At 41.5% G+C, this 22,578-nt stretch overlaps 1 protein-coding gene across 1 annotated transcript; it reads right to left on the bottom strand.

The window, feature by feature from the left end:
- Positions 1-19,492: 19,492 nt before the first annotated feature.
- LOC123396939 lies at positions 19,493-22,578 on the bottom strand. The gene is made up of 6 exons (XM_045091696.1): positions 21,976-22,578; positions 21,538-21,882; positions 20,971-21,096; positions 20,744-20,874; positions 19,958-20,033; positions 19,493-19,516 (listed from the first exon to the last, which is right to left on the bottom strand). Exons 1-6 carry the CDS (start codon positions 22,138-22,140, stop codon positions 19,493-19,495), a joined length of 867 nt encoding a protein of 288 aa, XP_044947631.1. The 5' UTR covers positions 22,141-22,578.

The raw sequence follows: 22,578 nt of genomic DNA, 5'->3' as shown, positions 1-22,578 counted from the left end.
ATTAAGATTAATACAAACCAGAAAATTAAGACGTGTAAACAAAATATAAAGATGTTACACGTGTGTGCGCGTTATCGAAAATAGAATTTCTTCTTCACTCTTTAATCCAGAACGAACGCAGATTCATTCGCAACAAAACAGGAGGTTGCATCCCAGCCGGGCCCCACCTGTCAGTCAGCGACCTAAATAGACACCGCTTCCCAGATTAAAAAATCTCAAGGGTGTTTCTTTACACGGACTTTTTGCTGTAGGGATTAAAAAATATTCCTTTTAGTCCCGTATGAAAGAAAACATGAAGGACTTTTAGGGACTAAAAAGGGGTATTTTGGGACTAAAAGAAGAAGTCCTTATGGGAGAGATTTTCTGAGACTTTTTTGATACTTTTTACAACAATGTCCCTACTTTTAGCATGTCATTTAATAACTTCTAGTACATTACTAGGGATAACATGGTCTTTTTACATGTCATTTAATGACCTTTAGTCCCTATTTAGTCTTTAAAAAAACACTAGTAAGCATGCACGTGCAACGCACGGATAACCGTACATAAGAAATTCCATGTTCAAAAAATGTTGATGGTTTTGCAAAATTGTTCATAAATTATTAAGGAACACGATTTGAAAAAAATGGTCAGCAAATAAAATCATGTTCATGATTTTTATAAAAATTATTGTATATTAAAACATATTACGGAAACCGAAAAAATGTCCATGAAATTTTAGAAAATGTTCACCAAAATACAAAACAAAAGGGAAATTTAAATTTTGTTCCCTAATTTTAGAAAAAGTTCATTGATTTAAAAAATATTTGTCGAGTCAAAACTATGTTCATGAATTCAAAAATGTACATGCATTTCAAATAATGCTCGTAAACAAAACTAACGTTCGTTTGATTTTTTATTAGTAGTATAGATGTTTATTTTTTCTAATGCAAATAACCCTCAAAGCCCACACCCACCCCCGAAGCCCACTACAGCCGTCCCAACAACCCACCCCCGAAGCCCACTATAGCCGTCCCCCAGGGCAGGCCGACACCCACCTCCGAAGCCCACACCCACCCCGAAGCCCACTACAGCCGTCCCAACAACCCTCCTCAAAATGACCAAACCACCCCCCACCTCCAATACCCTCCACCACACGCACGCCCGTAATTACCTCGAACCTTCAGCCCCGTTTTCGTCATTACACCAGCACACTCACACGCGGCGGCGGCTTCCAGAACACTCACACCACACACACACTCGAAGCAACTCACACCACACAGCAGTGGGCGGCGGCTAGGGTTCTAACCCACCCTATCCTTCCTCCAATCCAACCCAGCCTCCTCCTAGATCCGATCTCCTCGACGACGACCCGTCGCAGCTCCTCGCCGCCGACGCCAAGAAGGCCGCCGATGAAGAAGGTGTTCTCCCGCTTCGACACGGACGGGGACGGCAGGATCTCGCCCTCGAAGCTGGTGGCCGTGTCGCGCGCCATCGCGCCGCCGGCCACCGAGTCGACAGGGGGTCGGGAGGTGGCGTCCATGATGGACGAGCTCGACACCGACCGCGACGGCTACGTGGACCTCGGCGAGTTCACCGCCTTCCACGGCCACGGCCGCGGGAGCGCGAGCTGGACGCCGAACTGCGCGATGCCTTCGACGTCTACGACATCAACGGCGACGGCCGCATCTTCGACGCCGAGCTCAGCAAGGTCCTGTCCCGGATCGGCGAGGGTCTGCTTGTTCTTGGTGTGTTGGCGAGCAGAGCGCATACACCGCGGTGCGCCCCGAGTGGATGTGGTGGGAGGAGGTGAGGAGGAGGGAACGCGGGGAGCTGCCCGCGCGGCGCTTCCAGGCCCTCGCCCGCTCGCGCCGCGCCGCCTTGCTCGCGCTCTCCAACCGCAAGGAGATCGCCACCCTGCACCTCGGCGCCGTCAACTCCCTCCAGGTCCCCTTCTCCCTGTTGGAAATATGCCCTAGAGGCAATAATAAATTAGTTATTATTATATTTCTTAGTTCATGATAATCGTTTATTATCCATGCTATAATTGTATTGATTGGAAACACAATACTTGTGTGGATACATAGACAAAACACTGTCCCTAGTAAGCCTCTAGTTGACTAGCTCGTTGATCAAAGATGGTCAAGGTTTCCTGGCCATAGGCAAGTGTTGTCACTTGATAACGGGATCACATCATTAGGAGAATCATGTGATGGACTAGACCCAAACTAATAGACGTAGCATGTTGATCGTGTCATTTTGTTGCTACTGTTTTCTGCGTGTCAAGTATTTATTCCTATGACCATGAGATCATATAACTCACTGACACCGGAGGAATGCTTTGTGTGTATCAAACGTCGCAACGTAACTGGGTGACTATAAAGATGCTCTACAGGTATCTCCGAAGGTGTTAGTTGAGTTAGTATGGATCAAGACTGGGATTTGTCACTCCGTGTGACGGAGAGGTATCTCGGGGCCCACTCGGTAATACAACATCACACATAAGCCTTGCAAGCAATGTAACTTAGTGTTAGTTGCGGGATCTTGTATTACGGAACGAGTAAAGAGACTTGCCGGTAAACGAGGTTGAAATAGGTATACGGATACTGACGATCGAATCTCGGGCAAGTAACATACCGAAGGACAAAGGGAATGACATACGGGATTATATGAATCCTTGGCACTGAGGTTCAAACGATAAGATCTTCGTAGAATATGTAGGATCCAATATGGGCATCCAGGTCCCGCTATTGGATATTGACCGAGGAGTCACTCGGGTCATGTCTACATAGTTCTCGAACCCGCAGGGTCTGCACACTTAAGGTTCGACGTTGTTTTATGCGTATTTGAGCTATATGGTTGGTTACCGAATGTTGTTCGGAGTCCCGGATGAGATCACGGATGTCACGAGGGTTTCCGGAATGGTCCGGAAACGAAGATTGATATATAGGATGACCTCATTTGGTTACCGGAAGGTTTTCGTGCATTACCGGAAAAGTTTCGGGTTCATCGGTAGTGTACCGGGAGTGCCGGGAGGGGTGCCGGGGACCATCGGGAGGGGTGTCACGCCCCAAGGGGTCTCATGGGCTATGGGAAGAGATAAACCAGCCCCTAGTGGGCTGGAATAAGTTCCCACTAAGGCCCATAAGGTTTGAGAAGGAAAAAACACAAGGTGGAAAGAGTTTCCAAGTGGGAAGGTGGAATCCTACTCCAAGTAGGATTGGAGTAGGACTCCTCCACCTCCAATTTCGGCCAAACCTTTAGGTTTTGAGGCTTCCTCCTCCCCTCCCTCCCACCTATATATACAGAGGTTTTAGGGCTGATTTGAGACGACTTTTCCACGGCAGCCCGACCACATACCTCCACGGTTTTTCCTCTAGATCGCGTTTCTGCGGAGCTCGGGCGGAGCCCTGCTGAGACAAGGTCATCACCAACCTCCGGAGCGCCGTCACGCTGCCGGAGAACTCTTCTACCTCTCCGTCTCTCTTGCTGGATCAAGAAGGCCGAGATCATCGTCGAGCTGTACGTGTGCTGAACGCGGAGGTGCCGTCCGTTCGGTACTAGATCGTGGGACTGATCGCGGGATTGTTCGCGGGGCGGATCGAGGGACGTGAGGACGTTCCACTACATCAACCGCGTTCTCTAACGCTTCTGCTGTACGATCTACAAGGGTACGTAGATCACTCATCCCCTCTCGTAGATGGACATCACCATGATAGGTCTTCGTGCGCGTAGGAAAATTTTTGTTTCCCATGCGACGTTCCCCAACAGTGGCATCATGAGCTAGGTTCATGCGTAGATGTCTTATCGAGTAGAACACAAAAGTTTTTGTGGGAGGTGATGTGCGTTTTGCTGCCCTCCTTAGTCTTTTCTTGATTCCGCGGTATTGTTGGATTGAAGCGGCTTGGACCGACATTACTCGTACGCTTACGAGAGACTGGTTTCATCGCTACGAGTAACCCCGTTGCTCAAAGATGACTGGCAAGTGTCGGTTTCTCCAACTTTAGTTGAATCGGATTTGACCGAGGAGGTCCTTGGATGAGGTTAAATAGCAACTCATATATCTCCATTGTGGTGTTTGCGTAAGTAAGATGCGATCCTACTAGATACCCTTGGTCACCACGTAAAACATGTAACAACAAAATTAGAGGACGTCTAACTTGTTTTTGCAGGGTATGATTGTGATATGATGTGGCCAACGATGTGATGTGATATATTGGATGTATGAGATGATCATGTTGTAATAGAAATATCGACTTGCACGTCGATGGTACGGCAACCGGCAGGAGCCATAGGGTTGTCTTTATACTAACATATGTGCTTGCAGATGCGTTTACTATTTTGCTAGGCTGTAGCTTTAGTAGTGATAGCATAAGTAGCACGACAACCACGATGGCAACACGTTGATGGATGATCATGGTGTGGCGCCGGTGACAAGAAGATCGTGCCGGTGCTTTGGTGATGGAGATCAAGAAGCACGTGATGATGGCCATATCATGTCACTTATGAATTGCATGTGATGTTAATCCTTTTATGCACCTTATTTTGCTTAGAACGACGGTAGCATTATGAGGTGATCTCTCACTAAAATTTCAAGACGAAATTGTGTTCTCCCCGACTGTGCACCGTTGCGACAGTTCTTCGTTTCGAGACACCACGTGATGATCGGGTGTGATAGACTCAACGTTCACATACAACGGGTGCAAAACAGTTGCACACGCGGAACATTCGGGTTAAGCTTGACGAGCCTAGCATGTGCAGACATGGCCTCGGAACACATGAGACCGAAAGGTCGAGCATGAATCGTATAGTTGATATGATTAGCATAGGGATGCTTACCACTGAAACTATTCTCGACTCACGTGATGATCGGACTTGAGATAGCAGATTTGGATCATGTACCACTCAAATGACTAGAGAGATGTACTTTTTGAGTGGGAGTTCTTAAGTAATATGATTAATTGAACTAATTGTCATGAACATAGTCTAATGGTCTTTGCGAATTACGATGTAGCTTGCGCTATAGCTCTACTGTTTTTATATGTTCCTAGAGAAAATTTAGTTGAAAGTTGATAGTAGCAAACTTTGCAGACTGAGTCTGTAAAACCGAGGATTGTCCTCGTTGCTGCACAGAAGGCTTATGTCCTTAATGCACCACTCGGTGTGCTGCACCTCGAGCGTCGTCTGTGGATGCTGTGAACATCCGACATACACGTTTCTGATTACTACACAATAGTTCAGTGCAAGATACTTAATGGCTTAGAAGCAAGGCGCCGAAAACGTTGTAAAACGTCACGGAACATAAGTGATGTTCTAAAGAGATGAAATTGTGATTTCATGCTTGTGCCCTTGTTAAGAGGTACGAGACCTCCAACAAGATTCTTTGTCCACAAAGTAAAAGAGAAAAGCTCAATCGATGAGCGTGTGCTCAGATTGTTTGAGTACGACAATCACTTGAATCAAGTGGGAGTTAATCTTCCAGATGAGATGGTGATGGTTCTCCAAAAGACACTGCCACCAAGCTGTGAGAGCTTCGTGATGAACTATAACATATTGAGGATAGATACAATGATCCTTGAGCGATTCGTGATGTTTGACACTGCGAAAGTAGAAATCAAGAAGGAGCGTCAATAGTTGATGGTTTGTAAAACCACTAAGTTTCAAGAAAGGCAAGGGCTAGAAGGGATACTTCGTGAAACGGCAAAACAGTTGCTGCACTAATGAAGAGACCCAATATTAAACCCAAACCCGAGACTAAGTGCTTCCGTAATGAGGGGAACAATCACTGAGGCGGAGCAACTCAAGATACTTGGTAGATAAGATGGCTGGCAAAAGTCGAAAGAAGTGTATTTGATATACATGATGTTGATGTGTACTTTACTAGTACTCCTAGTAGCACGAGGGTATTGGATACCGGTTCAGTTGCTAAGTGATTAGTGACGCGAAATGAAAGCTACGGCATAAACGGAGACTAGCTAAAGGCGAGGTGACGATACGTGTTGGAAGTGTTTCCAAGATTGATATGATCAAACGTCGCACGCTCCCTCTATCATCGGGATTGGTGTTAAACCTAAATAATTGTTATTTCGTGCTTGCGTTAAACATGAACATGATTGGATCGTGTTTATTGCAATACGATTATTCATTTAAAGAGAATAATGGTTACTCTATTTTCTTGAATAATCACCTTCAATGGTTTATTGAATCTCGATCGTAGTGTTACACATGTTCATGATATTGGTGCCAAAAGATACGAGTTTATGATGATAGTACCACTTACTTGTGGCACTGCCGCTTAAGTCATGTTAGTATAAATTGCATGAAGAGGCTCCATGCTGATGGATCTTTGTACTCACCTGATTTCGAATCACTAGTGACATGCAAATCATACCACATGAGCAAGGCCTTGTTTTCATTGAGATGAAACAAGATAGTAACTTGTTGGAAGTGATACATTTTGATGTATGCAGTCCAGTGAGTGTTGAGGCACGCAGTGGATATCATTATGTTCTTACTTCACTGACGACTTGAGTAGATACAGGAGTATTTACTTAATGAATCACAAGTCTGAAATATTGAAAAGTTCAATTCTGTTTCAGAGTGAAGTTCGTCGTAACAAGAGGATGAACTGTCTACGATATGATCATAGAAATGAATATCTGAGTTACGAATTTTTGGTACACAGTTAAGACAATGTGGAAATTGTTCATGCCACCTGGAACATCATGGTGTGATGATGTGTCTGAACGTCATAGCCACGCACTATTTAGTATGGTGCATGCTGGGATGTCTCTTATCGAATTACCACTATCGTTTATGGGTTATGCATTAGAGACAACCACATTCACTTTAAATGGGGCACCGCGTATTTCCGTTGAGATGACACAGTATAGACTGAGGTTTAGAGAAATCTAAACTGTCGTTTCTTGAAAGTTTGGGGCTTCGAAACTTATGTGAAAAAGTTTCAGTCTGATAAGCTCGAACCCAAAGCGGATAAATGCATCTTCACAGGATATCCAAAACAGTTGGGTACATCTCCTATCTCAGATCCGAAAGCAAAGTGTTTGTTTTCTAGAAACGGATCCTTTCTCGAGAAAAGGTTTCTCTCGAAAGAATTGAGTGGGAGGGTAGTAGAACTTGATGAGGTTATTGAACCATCACTTCAACCAGTGTGTAGCAGCGCGTAGGAAGTTGTTCCTGTGGCGCCTACACCAATTGAAGTGGAAGCTGATGATGGTGATCATTAAGCTTCGAATCAAGTTACTACAAACCTCGTAGGTCGACAAGGTCGCGTACTGCTGCAGAGTAGTACGGTAACCCTGTCTTGGAGGTCATGTTGTTGAGCAACAGTGAACCTACGAGTTATGGAGAAAGCGATGGTGGGCCCAGATTCCGACAAATGGCTGGAAGCCATAAAATCCGAGAGAGGATCCATGTGTGAAAACAAAGTGTAGACTTTGGTAGAACTACTTGATGGTCATGGGACTATTGGGTAAAATGGATCTTTAAAAGAAGACAGACGATGATGGTGATAAGTCACTATTAAGAAAAGCTCGACTTGTCGCAAAGATGTTTTCGACAAGATCAAACAGTTGACTATGATGAGTCTTTCTCACTCGTAGCGATGCTAAAGGTCTGTTAGAATTATGTTAGTAGTTGCTGCATTATTTATGAAATATTGCACGTAGGATGTCAAAACATTGTTTCCTCGACGGTTTCCTTGAGCAAACATTGTATGTGATACAACCAGAAGGTTTTGTCGATCCTAAAGATACTAGCAAGTATGCAAGCTCCAGTGATCCTTCAATGGACTGGTGCAAGCATCTCGGAGTTGGAATAAGCACTTTGATGAGATGATCAAAGATTTTGGGTGTGTACAAGGTTTATGAGAAACTTGTATTTCCAAAGAAGTGAGTGGGAGCACTATAGAATTTCTGATAGGTATATGTGGTTGACATATTGTGGATCAGAAGTAATGTAGAATTTCTGTAAAGCATACAAGGTTGTTTGAAAGAAGTTTTCAAAGGAGTACCTGGATTATGCTACTTGAAGGTTGAGCATCAAAGATCTATGGAGATAGATCGAAAGCGCTTAATAGAAGTTTCAACAAGATGCATGCCTTGACAAGTTTTTGAAAGAGTTCAAAATAGACCAGCAAAGAAGGAGTTCTTGGTTGCGTTGTGAGGTGTGAATTTGAGTAAGACTCAAAACCCGACCACGGCAGAATAAAGAGAATAGATGAAGGTCGTCTTCTATGCCTTAGCCGTAGAATCTAAAGTATGCCATGCTGTGTACCGCACCTGAAGTGTGCCTTGACTCAAAGTATGTTGAGAGGTACAGAGAGTGATCCATGTTTGAATCACTAGCAGCGGTCAAAATTTATCCTTAGTAACTAATGGACTAAGGAATTTTTCTCGATTATGGAGGTGGTTAAAGAGTTCGTCGTAAAGGGTTACGTCGACGCAAGCTTTGACACTAATCCGAATAACTATGAGTAGTGAAACGGATTCGTATAGTAGAGTAGATATTTGGAGTATTTCCGAATAGCACGTAGTAGCAGCATCTATAAGATGACATAAAGATTTGTAAAGAACGCACGGATCTGAAAGTTTCAGAACCGTTGACTAAAACCTCTCTCACGAGCAAGACGTGATCAGACCCCATAACTATATGGGTGTTGGATTCGTTGGAATCACATGGTGATGTGAACTAGATTATTGACTCTAGTGCAAGTGGGAGACTGTTGGAAATATGCCCTAGAGGCAATAATAAATTAGTTATTATTATATTTCTTAGTTCATGATAATCGTTTATTATCCATGCTATAATTGTATTGATTGGAAACACAATACTTGTGTGGATACATAGACAAAATACTGTCCCTAGTAAGCCTCTAGTTGACTAGCTCGTTGATCAAAGATGGTCAAGGTTTCCTGGCCATAGGCAAGTGTTGTCACTTGATAACGGGATCACATCATTAGGAGAATCATGTGATGGACTAGACCCAAACTAATAGACGTAGCATGTTGATCGTGTCATTTTGTTGCTACTGTTTTCTGCGTGTCAAGTATTTATTCCTATGACCATGAGATCATATAACTCACTGACACCGGAGGAATGCTTTGTGTGTATCAAACGTCGCAACGTAACTGGGTGACTATAAAGATGCTCTACAGGTATCTCCGAAGGTGTTAGTTGAGTTAGTATGGATCAAGACTGGGATTTGTCACTCCGTGTGACGGAGAGGTATCTCGGGGCCCACTCGGTAATACAACATCACACATAAGCCTTGCAAGCAATGTAACTTAGTGTTAGTTGCGGGATCTTGTATTACGGAACGAGTAAAGAGACTTGCCGGTAAACGAGGTTGAAATAGGTATACGGATACTGACGATCGAATCTCGGGCAAGTAACATACCGAAGGACAAAGGGAATGACATACGGGATTATATGAATCCTTGGCACTGAGGTTCAAACGATAAGATCTTCGTAGAATATGTAGGATCCAATATGGGCATCCAGGTCCCGCTATTGGATATTGACCGAGGAGTCACTCGGGTCATGTCTACATAGTTCTCGAACCCGCAGGGTCTGCACACTTAAGGTTCGACGTTGTTTTATGCGTATTTGAGTTATATGGTTGGTTACCGAATGTTGTTCGGAGTCCCGGATGAGATCACGGACGTCACGAGGGTTTCCGGAATGGTCCGGAAACGAAGATTGATATATAGGATGACCTCGTTTGGTTACCGGAAGGTTTTCGTGCATTACCGGAAAAGTTTCGGGTTCATCGGTAGTGTACCGGGAGTGCCGGGAGGGGTGCCGGGGACCATCGGGAGGGGTGTCACGCCCCAAGGGGTCTCATGGGCTATGGGAAGAGATAAACCAGCCCCTAGTGGGCTGGAATAAGTTCCCACTAAGGCCCATAAGGTTTGAGAAGGAAAAAACACAAGGTGGAAAGAGTTTCCAAGTGGGAAGGTGGAATCCTACTCCAAGTAGGATTGGAGTAGGACTCCTCCACCTCTAATTTCGGCCAAACCTTTAGGTTTTGAGGCTTCCTCCTCCCCTCCCTCCCACCTATATATACAGAGGTTTTAGGGCTGATTTGAGACGACTTTTCCACGGCAGCCCGACCACATACCTCCACGGTTTTTCCTCTAGATCGCGTTTCTGCGAAGCTCGGGCGGAGCCCTGCTGAGACAAGGTCATCACCAACCTCCGGAGCGCCGTCACGCTGCCGGAGAACTCTTCTACCTCTCCGTCTCTCTTGCTGGATCAAGAAGGCCGAGATCATCGTCGAGCTGTACGTGTGCTGAACGCGGAGGTGCCGTCCGTTCGGTACTAGATCGTGGGACTGATCGCGGGATTGTTCGCGGGGCGGATCGAGGGACGTGAGGACGTTCCACTACATCAACCGCGTTCTCTAACGCTTCTGCTGTACGATCTACAAGGGTACGTAGATCACTCATCCCCTCTCGTAGATGGACATCACCATGATAGGTCTTCGTGCGCGTAGGAAAATTTTTGTTTCCCATGCGACGTTCCCCAACACTCCCCCCCTCGTTCCTCCAATCGCACCCCTATCACTGCCTCCCCAACCTTACGCCCCCGCATCAGCTGCGCGTAGCGCAAAGATCAGCAGCAATATTGATTTTGCGTGTTAATCCGTCGAGCAAATGCGTCTAGCAAGATCGAACTTCTGTGTTTTACACTATAGTAAGGTCTGCTTGTTCTTGGCGTGTTGTCTTATTAGTTGTTTGTTTTGGCATATATAGTAGTCAACTCCAGTAGTTGTTTGTTTTGGCACTATAGTAAGGTCTGCTTGTTCTTGCCATATATTGCATGTGCTAGATAGCTCCTATCCAAACTTGTAGAAGTCTGCGTATACTTAATTTTTAAATTCTCTATTTTGTTATGTGGGTTGATGAAACCAGTTAATCATGCTCTCTCTCTCTATGTGTGTGTGTGTGTGTTCCTAGGAAGTGGCATGGACCCTCAGCTACCGCGAAGTTTGATCTTGTGGAGGGCGAAAATATCGATTGATGGATGTATGGAGCTTGTAGTGCCACTTGGTCCTAACTGGTAAATTGATAGTGTGGAGTGTTATCTGATTAGTTGTTTGTTTGGGCACTATATAGTAGTTGATCTTTGTTCTCTCTCTCCGCCCAGGTTGTGGTGTGGTTCAGCACCGGCTACATCACCATAAAGGACATGGTGGTCACCGGCATGCCCATCAAGATCGTCGGCGTTGCCGCTCTCACGGTCCTGCTATTTTCTGAAGTCATGTGTGCTTGCACTTATGATGCATTGACCCAAGAAACAGAGGAGATATTTCTATTTTCTGAAGAGACCTGTGCACAATATAGCTGGGCACTATTATACCTGAAGGTGACTATGAGTTCTTGTTATCATATAATTCATATCTGGAAAAGGTAACAAGACTCATGTTGCTTGCAAACTGCTACAGGGTTACCATTCCTTGCAGTCCTATAGGATAGCTCATGTATTATGGAATCAAGGGCATGAGGTTCTGGCATTGGCGCTGCAAAGCCATATCAGCGAGGTGAACCTTGATTTCTTAAGAAGTAGTTTTTTAGCATACATTTATGTGGACTAACATATGCTGTCCTTCTCCTTTCAGGTTTTTGTAGTGGATATACACCCCGGTATATTGTTGGTGTATCATAATATCTGTACAAAATTGTCTTATATTTCCTGCTGCTGTGTTTAATACCGGGGTTTGTCTTTAGCTATATGATGTTTGGCTTTTCCACTAAAAAAATAGCTACTCCCTCCAATCCATATTATTTTCGCTGATTTAGTACATGATGTTTCCTTTTTTTTATCGGATGATGTTTAGCTTCTTCTACTACCTTCGTGGAAATATGTTTTGCCGCCTTAACTACTGCATATGGGTCTGCTGCTTGGGAATATGTATGTATGTTATGTTATCCTTGTAAATATCTTAACCTGAACCAAGGTTTGTCTTTGTAATTATGTTCACTTTTTGGGGGCATAGAAGCATTGCGTTTTCTAAAACTTGCTTACATATGAGGCTGCGATAATTTTTTAATTTATGAATTCATAAGCATCAAATCCTTAAACATATCCTCATGCTCAGATGATGTTTGGGGCATGGGACCTGGCTCCCCCGAAATAATACATGGTTTGCCTTTTGAGTTTTGAAAAGTAAATCTGTCATCTTAAGTGGCGGCTTTGTTATATCCAGGTATGATATGGTAATGTTAGTTTGTTCTCTTAACATTCTTTATTGCTAAATCTGCAGCTGCCAAAATTAGGGAAGGAATATTGCTGGATCATGGAACAGGTCTAGTCATTGCTGAAACTGCTGTTGTTGGCAATTGGGTTTCATTAATGCACGTGCCATGCATCACACTCTTCTTGCTATTTTTTAATTTAAAATAAAGTACTACTCAATACAATTTTTAATTCCATCCACACTTTAACTTCTTTTCCTTCTTGCTTGGTTGTTGGCCCTCTCACAATATCTTGTTTGCTATAGTTTCATTTGTCCTTGGGCAAATAATTGAATATTTCTTCCATGTGCTTTTGCTATAGTTTTTCTTTTATTTATGGGTTGAGGCCAGTAGTTGATCTTTGTTCTCTCTCTCCGCCGAGGTTGTGGTGTGGTTCAGCACCGGCTACATCACCATAAAGGACATGGTGGTCACCGGCATGCCCATCAAGATCGTCGGCGTTGCCGCTCTCAAGGTCCTGCTATTTTCTGAAGTCATGTGTGCTTGCACTTATGATGCATTGACTCAAGAAATAGAAGAGATCTTTCTATTTTCTGAAGTCAATCTCAATTGTTCACCTATCCTTTTATACATGAGTAGAAGTCCTAATAAGAGAAAACAAAGTATGGTACCTAAACAGTAGTAGATATCAATATCAATATGTGAGCTATAACGATTACTTGATCTTTATGGCATGGACGATGTGTTTGACAACACTATTACCTTGTAAGGTCTGCTTGTTCTTGCTATATATTGCATGTGCTAGATAGCTCCTATCCAAACTTGTAGAAGTCTGCGTCAATAGCACTTATACTTAATTTTTAAATTCTCTATTTTGTTATGTCGGTTGATGACACCAGTTAATCATGCTCTTTGTGTGTGTGTGTGTGTGTGTGTGTGTGTGCCCAGGAAGTTGCATGGATCCTCAGCTATCGCGAAGTTTGATCTTGTGGAGGGCGAGAATATCGATTGATGGATGTATGGAGCTTGTAGTGCCACTTGGTCCTAACTGGTAAGTTGGTGGTGTGGAGTGTTGTCTCATTAGTTGGTTGTTTTGGCACTATATAGTAGTCAACTCAAGTAGCACACATACTTAACTTTTGAATTCTATTTGGTTTTTCTATTATTTATGGGTTGAGGCCAGTAGTTGATCTTTGTTCTCTCTCTCCGCCCAGGTTGTGGTGTGGTTCAGCACCGGCTACATCACCATAAAGGACATGGTGGTCACCGGCATGCCCATCAAGATCGTCGGCGTTGCCGCTCTCACGGTCCTGCTATTTTCTGAAGTCATGTGTGCTTACACTTATGATGCATCGACTCAAGAAATAGAGGAGATATTTCTATTTTCTGAAGAGACCTGTGCACAATATAGCTGGGCACTATTATACATGAAGGTGACTATGAGTTCTTGTTATCATATAATTCATATCTGGAAAAGGTAACAAGACTCATGTTGCTTGCAAACTGCTACAAGGTTACCATTCCTTGCAGTCCTATAGGATAGCTCATGTATTATGGAATCAAGGGCGTAAGGTTCTGGCGTTGGCGCTGCAAAGCCGTATCAGAGAGGTGAACCTTGATTTCTTAAGAAGTAGTTTTTTAGCATACATTTATGTGGACTAACATATGCTGTCCTTCTCCTTTCAGGTTTTTGCAGTGGATATACACCCCGGTATATTGTTGGTGTATCATAATATCTGTACAAAATTGTCTTATATTTCCTGGTGCTGTGTTTAATACCGGGGTTGCTCTTTAGCTATATGATGTTTGGCTTTTCCACTAAAAAAATAGCTACTCCCTCCAATCCATATTATTTTCGCTGATTTAGTACATGATGTTTCCTTTTTTTTATCGGATGATGTTTAGCTTCTTCTACTACCTTCGTGGAAATATGTTTTGCCGCCTTAACTACTGCATATGGGTCTGCTGCTTGGGAATATGTATGTATGTTATGTTATCCTTGTAAATATCTTAACCTGAACCAAGGTTTGTCTTTGTAATTATGTTCACTTTTTGGGGGCATAGAAGCATTGCGTTTTCTAAAACTTGCTTACATATGAGGCTGCGATAATTTTTTAATTTATGAATTCATAAGCATCAAATCCTTAAACATATCCTCATGCTCAGATGATGTTTGGGGCATGGGACCTGGCTCCCCCGAAATAATACATGGTTTGCCTTTTGAGTTTTGAAAAGTAAATCTGTCATCTTAAGTGGCGGCTTTGTTATATCCTGGTATGATATGGTAATGTTAGTTTGTTCTCTTAACATTCTTTATTGCTAAATCTGCAGCTGCCAAAATTGGGGAAGGAATATTGCTGGATCATGGAACAGGTCTAGTCATTGCTGAAACTCTGTTGTTGGCAATTGGGTTTCATTAATGCACGTGCCATGCATCACACTCTTCTTGCTATTTTTTAATTTAAAATAAAGTACTACTCAATACAATTTTTAATTCCATCCACACTTTAACTTCTTTTCCTTCTTGCTTGGTTGTTGGCCCTCTCACAATATCTTGTTTGCTATAGTTTCATTAGTCCTTGTGCAAATAATTGAATGTTTCTTCCATGTGCTTTTGCTATAGTTTTTCTTTTATTTATGGGTTGAGGCCAGTAGTTGATCTTTGTTCTCTCTCTCCGCCCAGGTTGTGGTGTGGTCCAGCACCGGCTACATCACCATAAAGGACATGGTGGTCACCGGCATGCCCATCAAGATCGTCGGCGTTGCCGCTCTCAAGGTCCTGCTATTTTCTGAAGTCATGTGTGCTTGCACTTATGATGCATTGACTCAAGAAATAGAAGAGATCTTTCTATTTTCTGAAGTCAATCTCAATTGTTCACCGATCCTTTTATACATGAGTAGAAGTCCTAATAAGGGAAAACAAAGTATGGTACCTAAACAGTAGTAGATATCAATATCAATATCTGAGCTATAACGATTACTTGATCTTTATGGCATGGACGATGTGTTTGACAACACTATTACCTTGTAAGATCTGCTTGTTCGTGCTATATATTGCATGTGCTAGATAGCTCCTATCCAAACTTGTAGAAGTCTGCGTCAGTAGCACTTATACTTAATTTTTAAATTCTCTATTTTGTTATGTGGGTTGATGACACCAGTTAATCATGCTCTTTGTGTGTGTGTGTGTGTGTGTGCCTAGGAAGTTGCATGGATCCTCAGCTATCGCGAAGTTTGATCTTGTGGAGGGCGAGAATATCGATTGATGGATGTATGGAGCTTGTAGTGCCACTTGGTCCTAACTGGTAAGTTGGTGGTGTGGAGTGTTGTCTCATTAGTTGGTTGTTTTGGCACTATATAGTAGTCAACTCCAGTAGCACACATACTTAACTTTTGAATTCTATTTGGTTTTTCTATTATTTATGGGTTGAGGCCAGTAGTTGATCTTTGTTCTCTCTCTCCGCCCAGGTTGTGGTGTGGTTCAGCACCGGCTACATCACCATAAAGGACATGGTGGTCACCGGCATGCCCATCAAGATCGTCGGCGTTGCCGCTCTCACGGTCCTGCTATTTTCTGAAGTCATGTGTGCTTACACTTATGATGCATTGACTCAAGAAATAGAGGAGATATTTCTATTTTCTGAAGAGACCTGTGCACAATATAGCTGGGCACTATTATACATGAAGGTGACTATGAGTTCTTGTTATCATATAATTCATATCTGGAAAAGGTAACAAGACTCATGTTGCTTGCAAACTGCTACAAGGTTACCATTCCTTGCAGTCCTATAGGATAGCTCATGTATTATGGAATCAAGGGCGTAAGGTTCTGGCGTTGGCGCTGCAAAGCCGTATCAGAGAGGTGAACCTTGATTTCTTAAGAAGTAGTTTTTTAGCATACATTTATGTGGACTAACATATGCTGTCCTTCTCCTTTCAGGTTTTTGCAGTGGATATACACCCAGGTATACTGTTGGTGTATCATAATATCTGTACAAAATTGTCTTATATTTCCTGGTGCTGTGTTTAATACCGGGGTTGCTCTTTAGCTATATGATGTCTGGCTTTTCCACTAAAAAAATAGCTACTCCCTCCAATCCATATTATTTTCGCTGATTTATTACATGATGTTTCCTTTTTTTTATCGGATGATGTTTAGCTTCTTCTACTACCTTCGTGGAAATATGTTTTGCCGCCTTAACTACTGCATATGGGTCTGCTGCTTGGGAATATGTATGTATGTTATGTTATCCTTGTAAATATCTTAACCTGAACCAAGGTTTGTCTTTGTAATTATGTTCACTTTTTGGGGGCATAGAAGCATTGCGTTTTCTAAAACTTGCTTACATATGAGGCTGCGATAATTTTTTAATTTATGAATTCATAAGCATCAAATCCTTAAACATATCCTCATGCTCAGATGATGTTTGGGGCATGGGACCTGGCTCCCCCGAAATAATACATGGTTTGCCTTTTGAGTTTTGAAAAGTAAATCTGTCATCTTAAGTGGCGGCTTTGTTATATCCTGGTATGATATGGTAATGTTAGTTTGTTCTCTTAACATTCTTTATTGCTAAATCTGCAGCTGCCAAAATTGGGGAAGGAATATTGCTGGATCATGGAACAGGTCTAGTCATTGCTGAAACTGCTGTTGTTGGCAATTGGGTTTCATTAATGCACGTGCCATGCATCACACTCTTCTTGCTATTTTTTAATTTAAAATAAAGTACTACTCAATACAATTTTTAATTCCATCCACACTTTAACTTCTTTTCCTTCTTGCTTGGTTGTTGGCCCTCTCACAATATCTTGTTTGCTATAGTTTCATTTGTCCTTGTGCAAATAATTGAATGTTTCTTCCATGTGCTTTTGCTATAGTTTTTCTTTTATTTATGGGTTGAGGCCAGTAGTTGATCTTTGTTCTCTCTCTCCGCCCAGGTTGTGGTGTGGTCCAGCACCGGCTACATCACCATAAAGGACATGGTGGTCACCGGCATGCCCATCAAGATCGTCGGCGTTGCCGCTCTCAAGGTCCTGCTATTTTCTGAAGTCATGTGTGCTTGCACTTATGATGCATTGACTCGAGAAATAGAAGAGATCTTTCTATTTTCTGAAGTCAATCTCAATTGTTCACCGATCCTTTTATACATGAGTAGAAGTCCTAATAAGGGAAAACAAAGTATGGTACCTAAACAGTAGTAGATATCAATATCAATATCTGAGCTATAACGATTACTTGATCTTTATGGCATGGACGATGTGTTTGACAACACTATTACCTTGTAAGGTCTGCTTGTTCATGCTGTATATTGCATGTGCTAGATAGCTCCTATCCAAACTTGTAGAAGTCTGCGTCAGTAGCACTTATACTTAATTTTTAAATTCTCTATTTTGTTATGTGGGTTGATGACACCAGTTAATCATGCTCTGTGTGTGTGTGTGTGCCCAGGAAGTTGCATGGATCCTCAGCTATCGCGAAGTTTGATCTTGTGGAGGGCGAGAATATCGATTGATGGATGTATGGAGCTTGTAGTGCCACTTGGTCCTAACTGGTAAGTTGGTGGTGTGGAGTGTTGTCTCATTAGTTGGTTGTTTTGGCACTATATAGTACTCAACTCCAGTAGCACACATACTTAACTTTTGAATTCTATTTGGTTTTTCTATTATTTATGGGTTGAGGCAAGTAGTTGATCTTTGTTCTCTCTCTCCGCCCACGTTGTGGTGTGGTTCAGCACCGGCTACATCACCATAAAGGACATGGTGGTCACCGGCATGCCCATCAAGATCGTCGGCGTTGCCGCTCTCACGGTCCTGCTGCCAACGCTAGGTAAGTTTACCTGCTTACAACTTAGTACTAATAACTGTTGATAGACCCAAATCAAATTAATAAATCCTTCATTAACTTAGTACTAATTACTGTTGATTTATAGAAGATGATCCCTAAAATAATTTCTGATTTTTTTTCAGACGGGTACAAAATGTTATTATGTCACTCAAATTTTATTTTCAAAATTGTGACATATTTGTGATCCAACACACCTATCATAATCTATAGTAAAACATATTTGAGTTTTTTTATCGAGCAATTTATCGGTGTCTTATATAAAACAATATGACTTTTATTTAAAACAATATGAGAACGTGCGTAACATACGATCCAGAAACATGTCTCCGCACAAAATTCACGACCACACAATAATTGTTACAGAAATATATTTTAAAAACCAGGACTAAGCACGTCTTGATGGTCCATCTTTTGAAGCAATGAAAGTCCATCTATAGATGCGATCTATGATGCTTCCTTCAATGTATGGGATATTGTTTTGAGATTCATTTTCTTCATACTTTAAAATATGCACCAAAAATCGCTTCCTCAGTTCAAAACAGTCCTACATATGCATTAGACAACATTGTTATAACAAGTTTGTATGTGCAATGTGTATAAAAATAAGCATGGTGTAAATACTCACCTAGGGTACAGGAAAATATAGCTTTCCATCGCACAATGAGTGCATGTAGTTAAAAACCAAATACCCCGACAAGGCACTGCATATATGAAATAAACACATAATGTGCGTTGAATGAATGAATTATTTAATATTATAATGCATTAAAAAGATTCATACCAGTGTGAGTTTGTTGGAACAACCGGAACTATACATTCCCATTTAGAGATATCGTCGTTGAATGCAGGGTTTGCAACTTGGAGTGCGAGGTTTAGGTTACTGACCACGGTTTTAAGTATATTCTTTCCCAAAGTAGGTATTGGTATCGGATCAAAAATTGAGATAACTTTTTTATCTTGATCCAAGACAAACAATAGAAACAACCCAAAAATATCCCAAGGCAATAAAATCTGCAATGATGCATACATTTATAAATACATTAAATATTAATTTAAACCAAATAAACCACTGTTATAAATTAAAAAATAAAATCTTACCATATCACACTGTGAGATATGATACTCATTGCTGTGAGGCCAGCTATGAAACAATCGTTTAAACGTAGCACTGTCCATATTTTCATGATGACTTGGGTCTCGTGCATAGTGGAACATGGACTAAAATAAAAATAAGAAAACAATAGTTCTATGAGAAAAAAAATGTAAAACACAATTATAGTAACTTACACAGAAGTTTAGATCCATGTAGTGAGATGGAATGTCTGTAAGAAGCTGGACTTCGTGGCGCGCTAGTATTCGCACAGCCATGTTAAAGCAATCAATATCCATATATTCATCATTGTTTAGTATGTTTTTTATTTGTCTCAACTTTAAGCTGATAGGGTAAGGATCAGAGCTTTTCACCCATTCGCTCCTGTAAAATCAAAATTTTGTCAATTATAATGACATGAGAGTAATTTATTAGAATACAAAATGAACTAAAAGAACATGGCTTACTCTAGTAAAGCGTCATCATCAACCATACTGATGAACAAGCACAGTTCGTCTATTAAGTCATCATTTGTTGGGTTGACAGACGGTGAAAGGATATATGACTGTGAGATGAGCTCAACATCTGATGATGTATTCGATGTTTTGAGATTTTGAGGGGGGCATCCAGAATCATACAATCCGTGGGATCTATATTGTTTTCGTCATCTTCCATGTCTCGATTTCTTATATTATCATCATTCAATTCCGAGTCCACTAAAATGACAGCTAGTTTTGTTCTGAAATCTGTCATACGATCCTATTAAAATAGAAATAAGAGTTAAGTAATGATACAACATAGAATAAGTATTAGGATAAAATTTACCTGCGTAGGAGTGTCAGACAAATCATTTCCAGTGAAGTACTCCATAAAATTTATCATCCACAGACCACAAGATGACCTATATATGATTATAGAAATTAAATATATCCATTATTGTTTTGTCAATTTTATAAGTGTTTTATATACAAATGATTTTATAGAAATTAAATTAAATTATAGATATTTAATAGCTGCGGTTATCGTGCGGCTAGATTTTGTTAGGGTGTGGTACTTATCCATCTGTTTTTCTCCATGAAGGCTGTGCCGTGCATTGCACTGAAGTTGACCCACCACAATGATAGCAAATGTCGTATGCTGCTGAGGTGCTTTCCTCTATGAGATGTTTGTTTGTCTGCAGGACATGCTTTCGTGTACCTAATAATAGTGTAAGTGTAGACTATTTATATAATGTCTGTGTCCTACGAATGTCTACTCTTTCTAACAAAAACAATGTTTCCTCTGCTCAATGATCATGAGATTTTCCAACACATACTCTATCTGGCTCTGAGAATGAGTTCAACTAAGATGAGCTACCATTTGCACGGGTAATGGTGATTCTCCAAAACTGTATTTTTATATGCTGTATTTAGAAATAGAGTTTAAGATATTCCGCATATATGTAAACATAGATTTCTCACTTCTACTAATTGTAGTTATTCTAGAACCTGAGACGACAAAGGATCACATTCTTACAACATATGTCTTAATATTAATGGTTCAGATATCGTGAAGGAGAAGGAGGTGCCCAAAGGGGATGGGAGCAACAAGTTTGATTCGAAAGAGGTATACCCATCTGTCTGCAGACTGCTCTTAATACATTCTTCCCTTGGCCATGCTGTAATGTTTATGTCTTTCCACTTATCAAATTTTAGTTCAATTTGAAGTGATGCATATTGGAATACATTTTCCAGTCCTTCGAGCTGTTGCATGAATAAATGACAACGTATTAGCATCACAACCGAAGAATAACAGAAATCGTCTTATCAAAAGATGGTGCACTGGGACTAATAACTAACCATAGCAGTGAGGTCTTTGCGGTTCATTCCTGGGCCTAGCGAGTCGAGCACCTGGATACGTCGCACCCCGCTATTTATAACTGCTAGGTACCAATGAAAGTCTTCAATGTTTACTGGAACATATATCTGTAAATAGAGTTTTTGTTAGTTTAGGTCCCATCTGTAGAAACATTCATCCATGATTGAATTCATAGTAATATGTAAAGAACTGAGACTCACCATATCATGTTCCAAATAAGTTGTAGCTCCGTCTAACACCCATCTTAGTGTGTCATCCCGTATAAACTTAAATTCCTTTATCAGCTTAGAGATGCATGCATTCTCTAAGAACACACTTCCACCTATCCTCATCTTTAGATGCTCTTTAGCACTTATGCAATGTATGTATGCATCTATGATCTGTAATATGAAGTGCACACCTTGGTTATAGGACAAAATAGTAACTCATGTTCAAATAGCATCGTCTCGTCATAAAGCTACATATACTTACTTCGTCGCCAAGAAATTCTTCGGGGAATAAAAGACGTTCCAACTGTCTTCTTTGGAGATTGAGTCGTCAATGCTCACTAAAGTTCTTTTATCATTTGGTACAGACATGATATTTTCAATCACGGACCAATCATCGCCGGTGCAGGCGTAATCTATCATGATGTAAGTAATAACATTTATTAATAACGAGGAAAACAAATGTAGCAAAACCAGGGCATAGAAAGATTTGTCCGTGCCTTCTGGAGCCACCACGTAGTCTCGTGCCTTCTTAGGTTTGTTATGTAGTCCGATAGGCTTCCATGTTTGCGCGGGCATTGGCAGCTTGTCCCCTATAATTTCTGCCCCTTCCCTGCCGGACGTTTGTTCTAATTCTTCATCCCCACATGCCTCCGTTTGTTTACTTGTTTCGTTGTCTGTTAATTCCTGAGAGCAACATATTAAAGAATCATCTGTATGCAAGATATAATAGAATTAGAATTAGAACTATATGGGATATAGTTGGAATTGAAAAGATACCTCTGTCACTTCGGAGAGTCCAGAATCAGTGGACTGCGTGCTCTTATTTTCCTCCAATTCATCTTTGCCGGCTATTCCATTTGAATCTGCCAGATTATCCCCTATAGTTTCTGCCCCTTCGGTGCCCCATGTCTGTTCTAATTCCTCGTCCTGAACTTGATGCATTTGTTCACTTGTTTCCTTGAAGGTTATTTCCTGAGAAAAGTTGACTTTCGCATTAGAACTATTTATTTAGGACATAGTTGAAAAAGAAAATAAATCTTTGCCACCTCGGAATGAGTGGACTGTGTGCTCTTCTTTTTCTCCTCTTCATCTTTGTCGGCTCGTACATTTGAATCTGCCAAGTTGTCCCCTATAGTTTCCCCCCCTTCGGTGTCGAACATTTGTGCTAATTCAATGTCTTGAGTAGGCTGCATTTGTTCACTTGTTCCCTTCCTTGTTAATTCCTGAGAGCAACATTACAAAGAGCAATCCCTATGCAGAATATAATTTAATTAGATTATAACTATTTGGGATACTTTGAAAAGAAAGCATGCCTGTGTCACTTCGCAATCAGTGGCCCGCGTGCTATTCTTTTTCTCTACTTCATCTTTGTCATTTATT

This window comes from Hordeum vulgare, chromosome 5H (assembly GCF_904849725.1).
Source record: "Hordeum vulgare subsp. vulgare chromosome 5H, MorexV3_pseudomolecules_assembly, whole genome shotgun sequence".
NCBI classification, from domain to species: Eukaryota; Viridiplantae; Streptophyta; class Magnoliopsida; order Poales; family Poaceae; genus Hordeum; species Hordeum vulgare.
This window is presented reverse-complemented; position numbering and strand designations above follow the sequence as displayed.

Bases quoted from the DNA above. Each gene is read 5' to 3' on its own strand.
- LOC123396939 (XM_045091696.1), bottom strand. From the start codon at position 22,140: ATGCATCAAGTTCAGGACGAGGAATTAGAACAGACATGGGGCACCGAA. The intron at 21,883-21,975 runs GTATCTTTTCAA...TGTTGCTCTCAG, and splicing joins GACTCTCCGAAGTGACAGAG to GAATTAACAGACAACGAAAC. The intron at 19,517-19,957 runs GTAAATTTTATC...TTGATTTTACAG, and splicing joins TGTCTGACACTCCTACGCAG to GAGCGAATGGGTGAAAAGCT.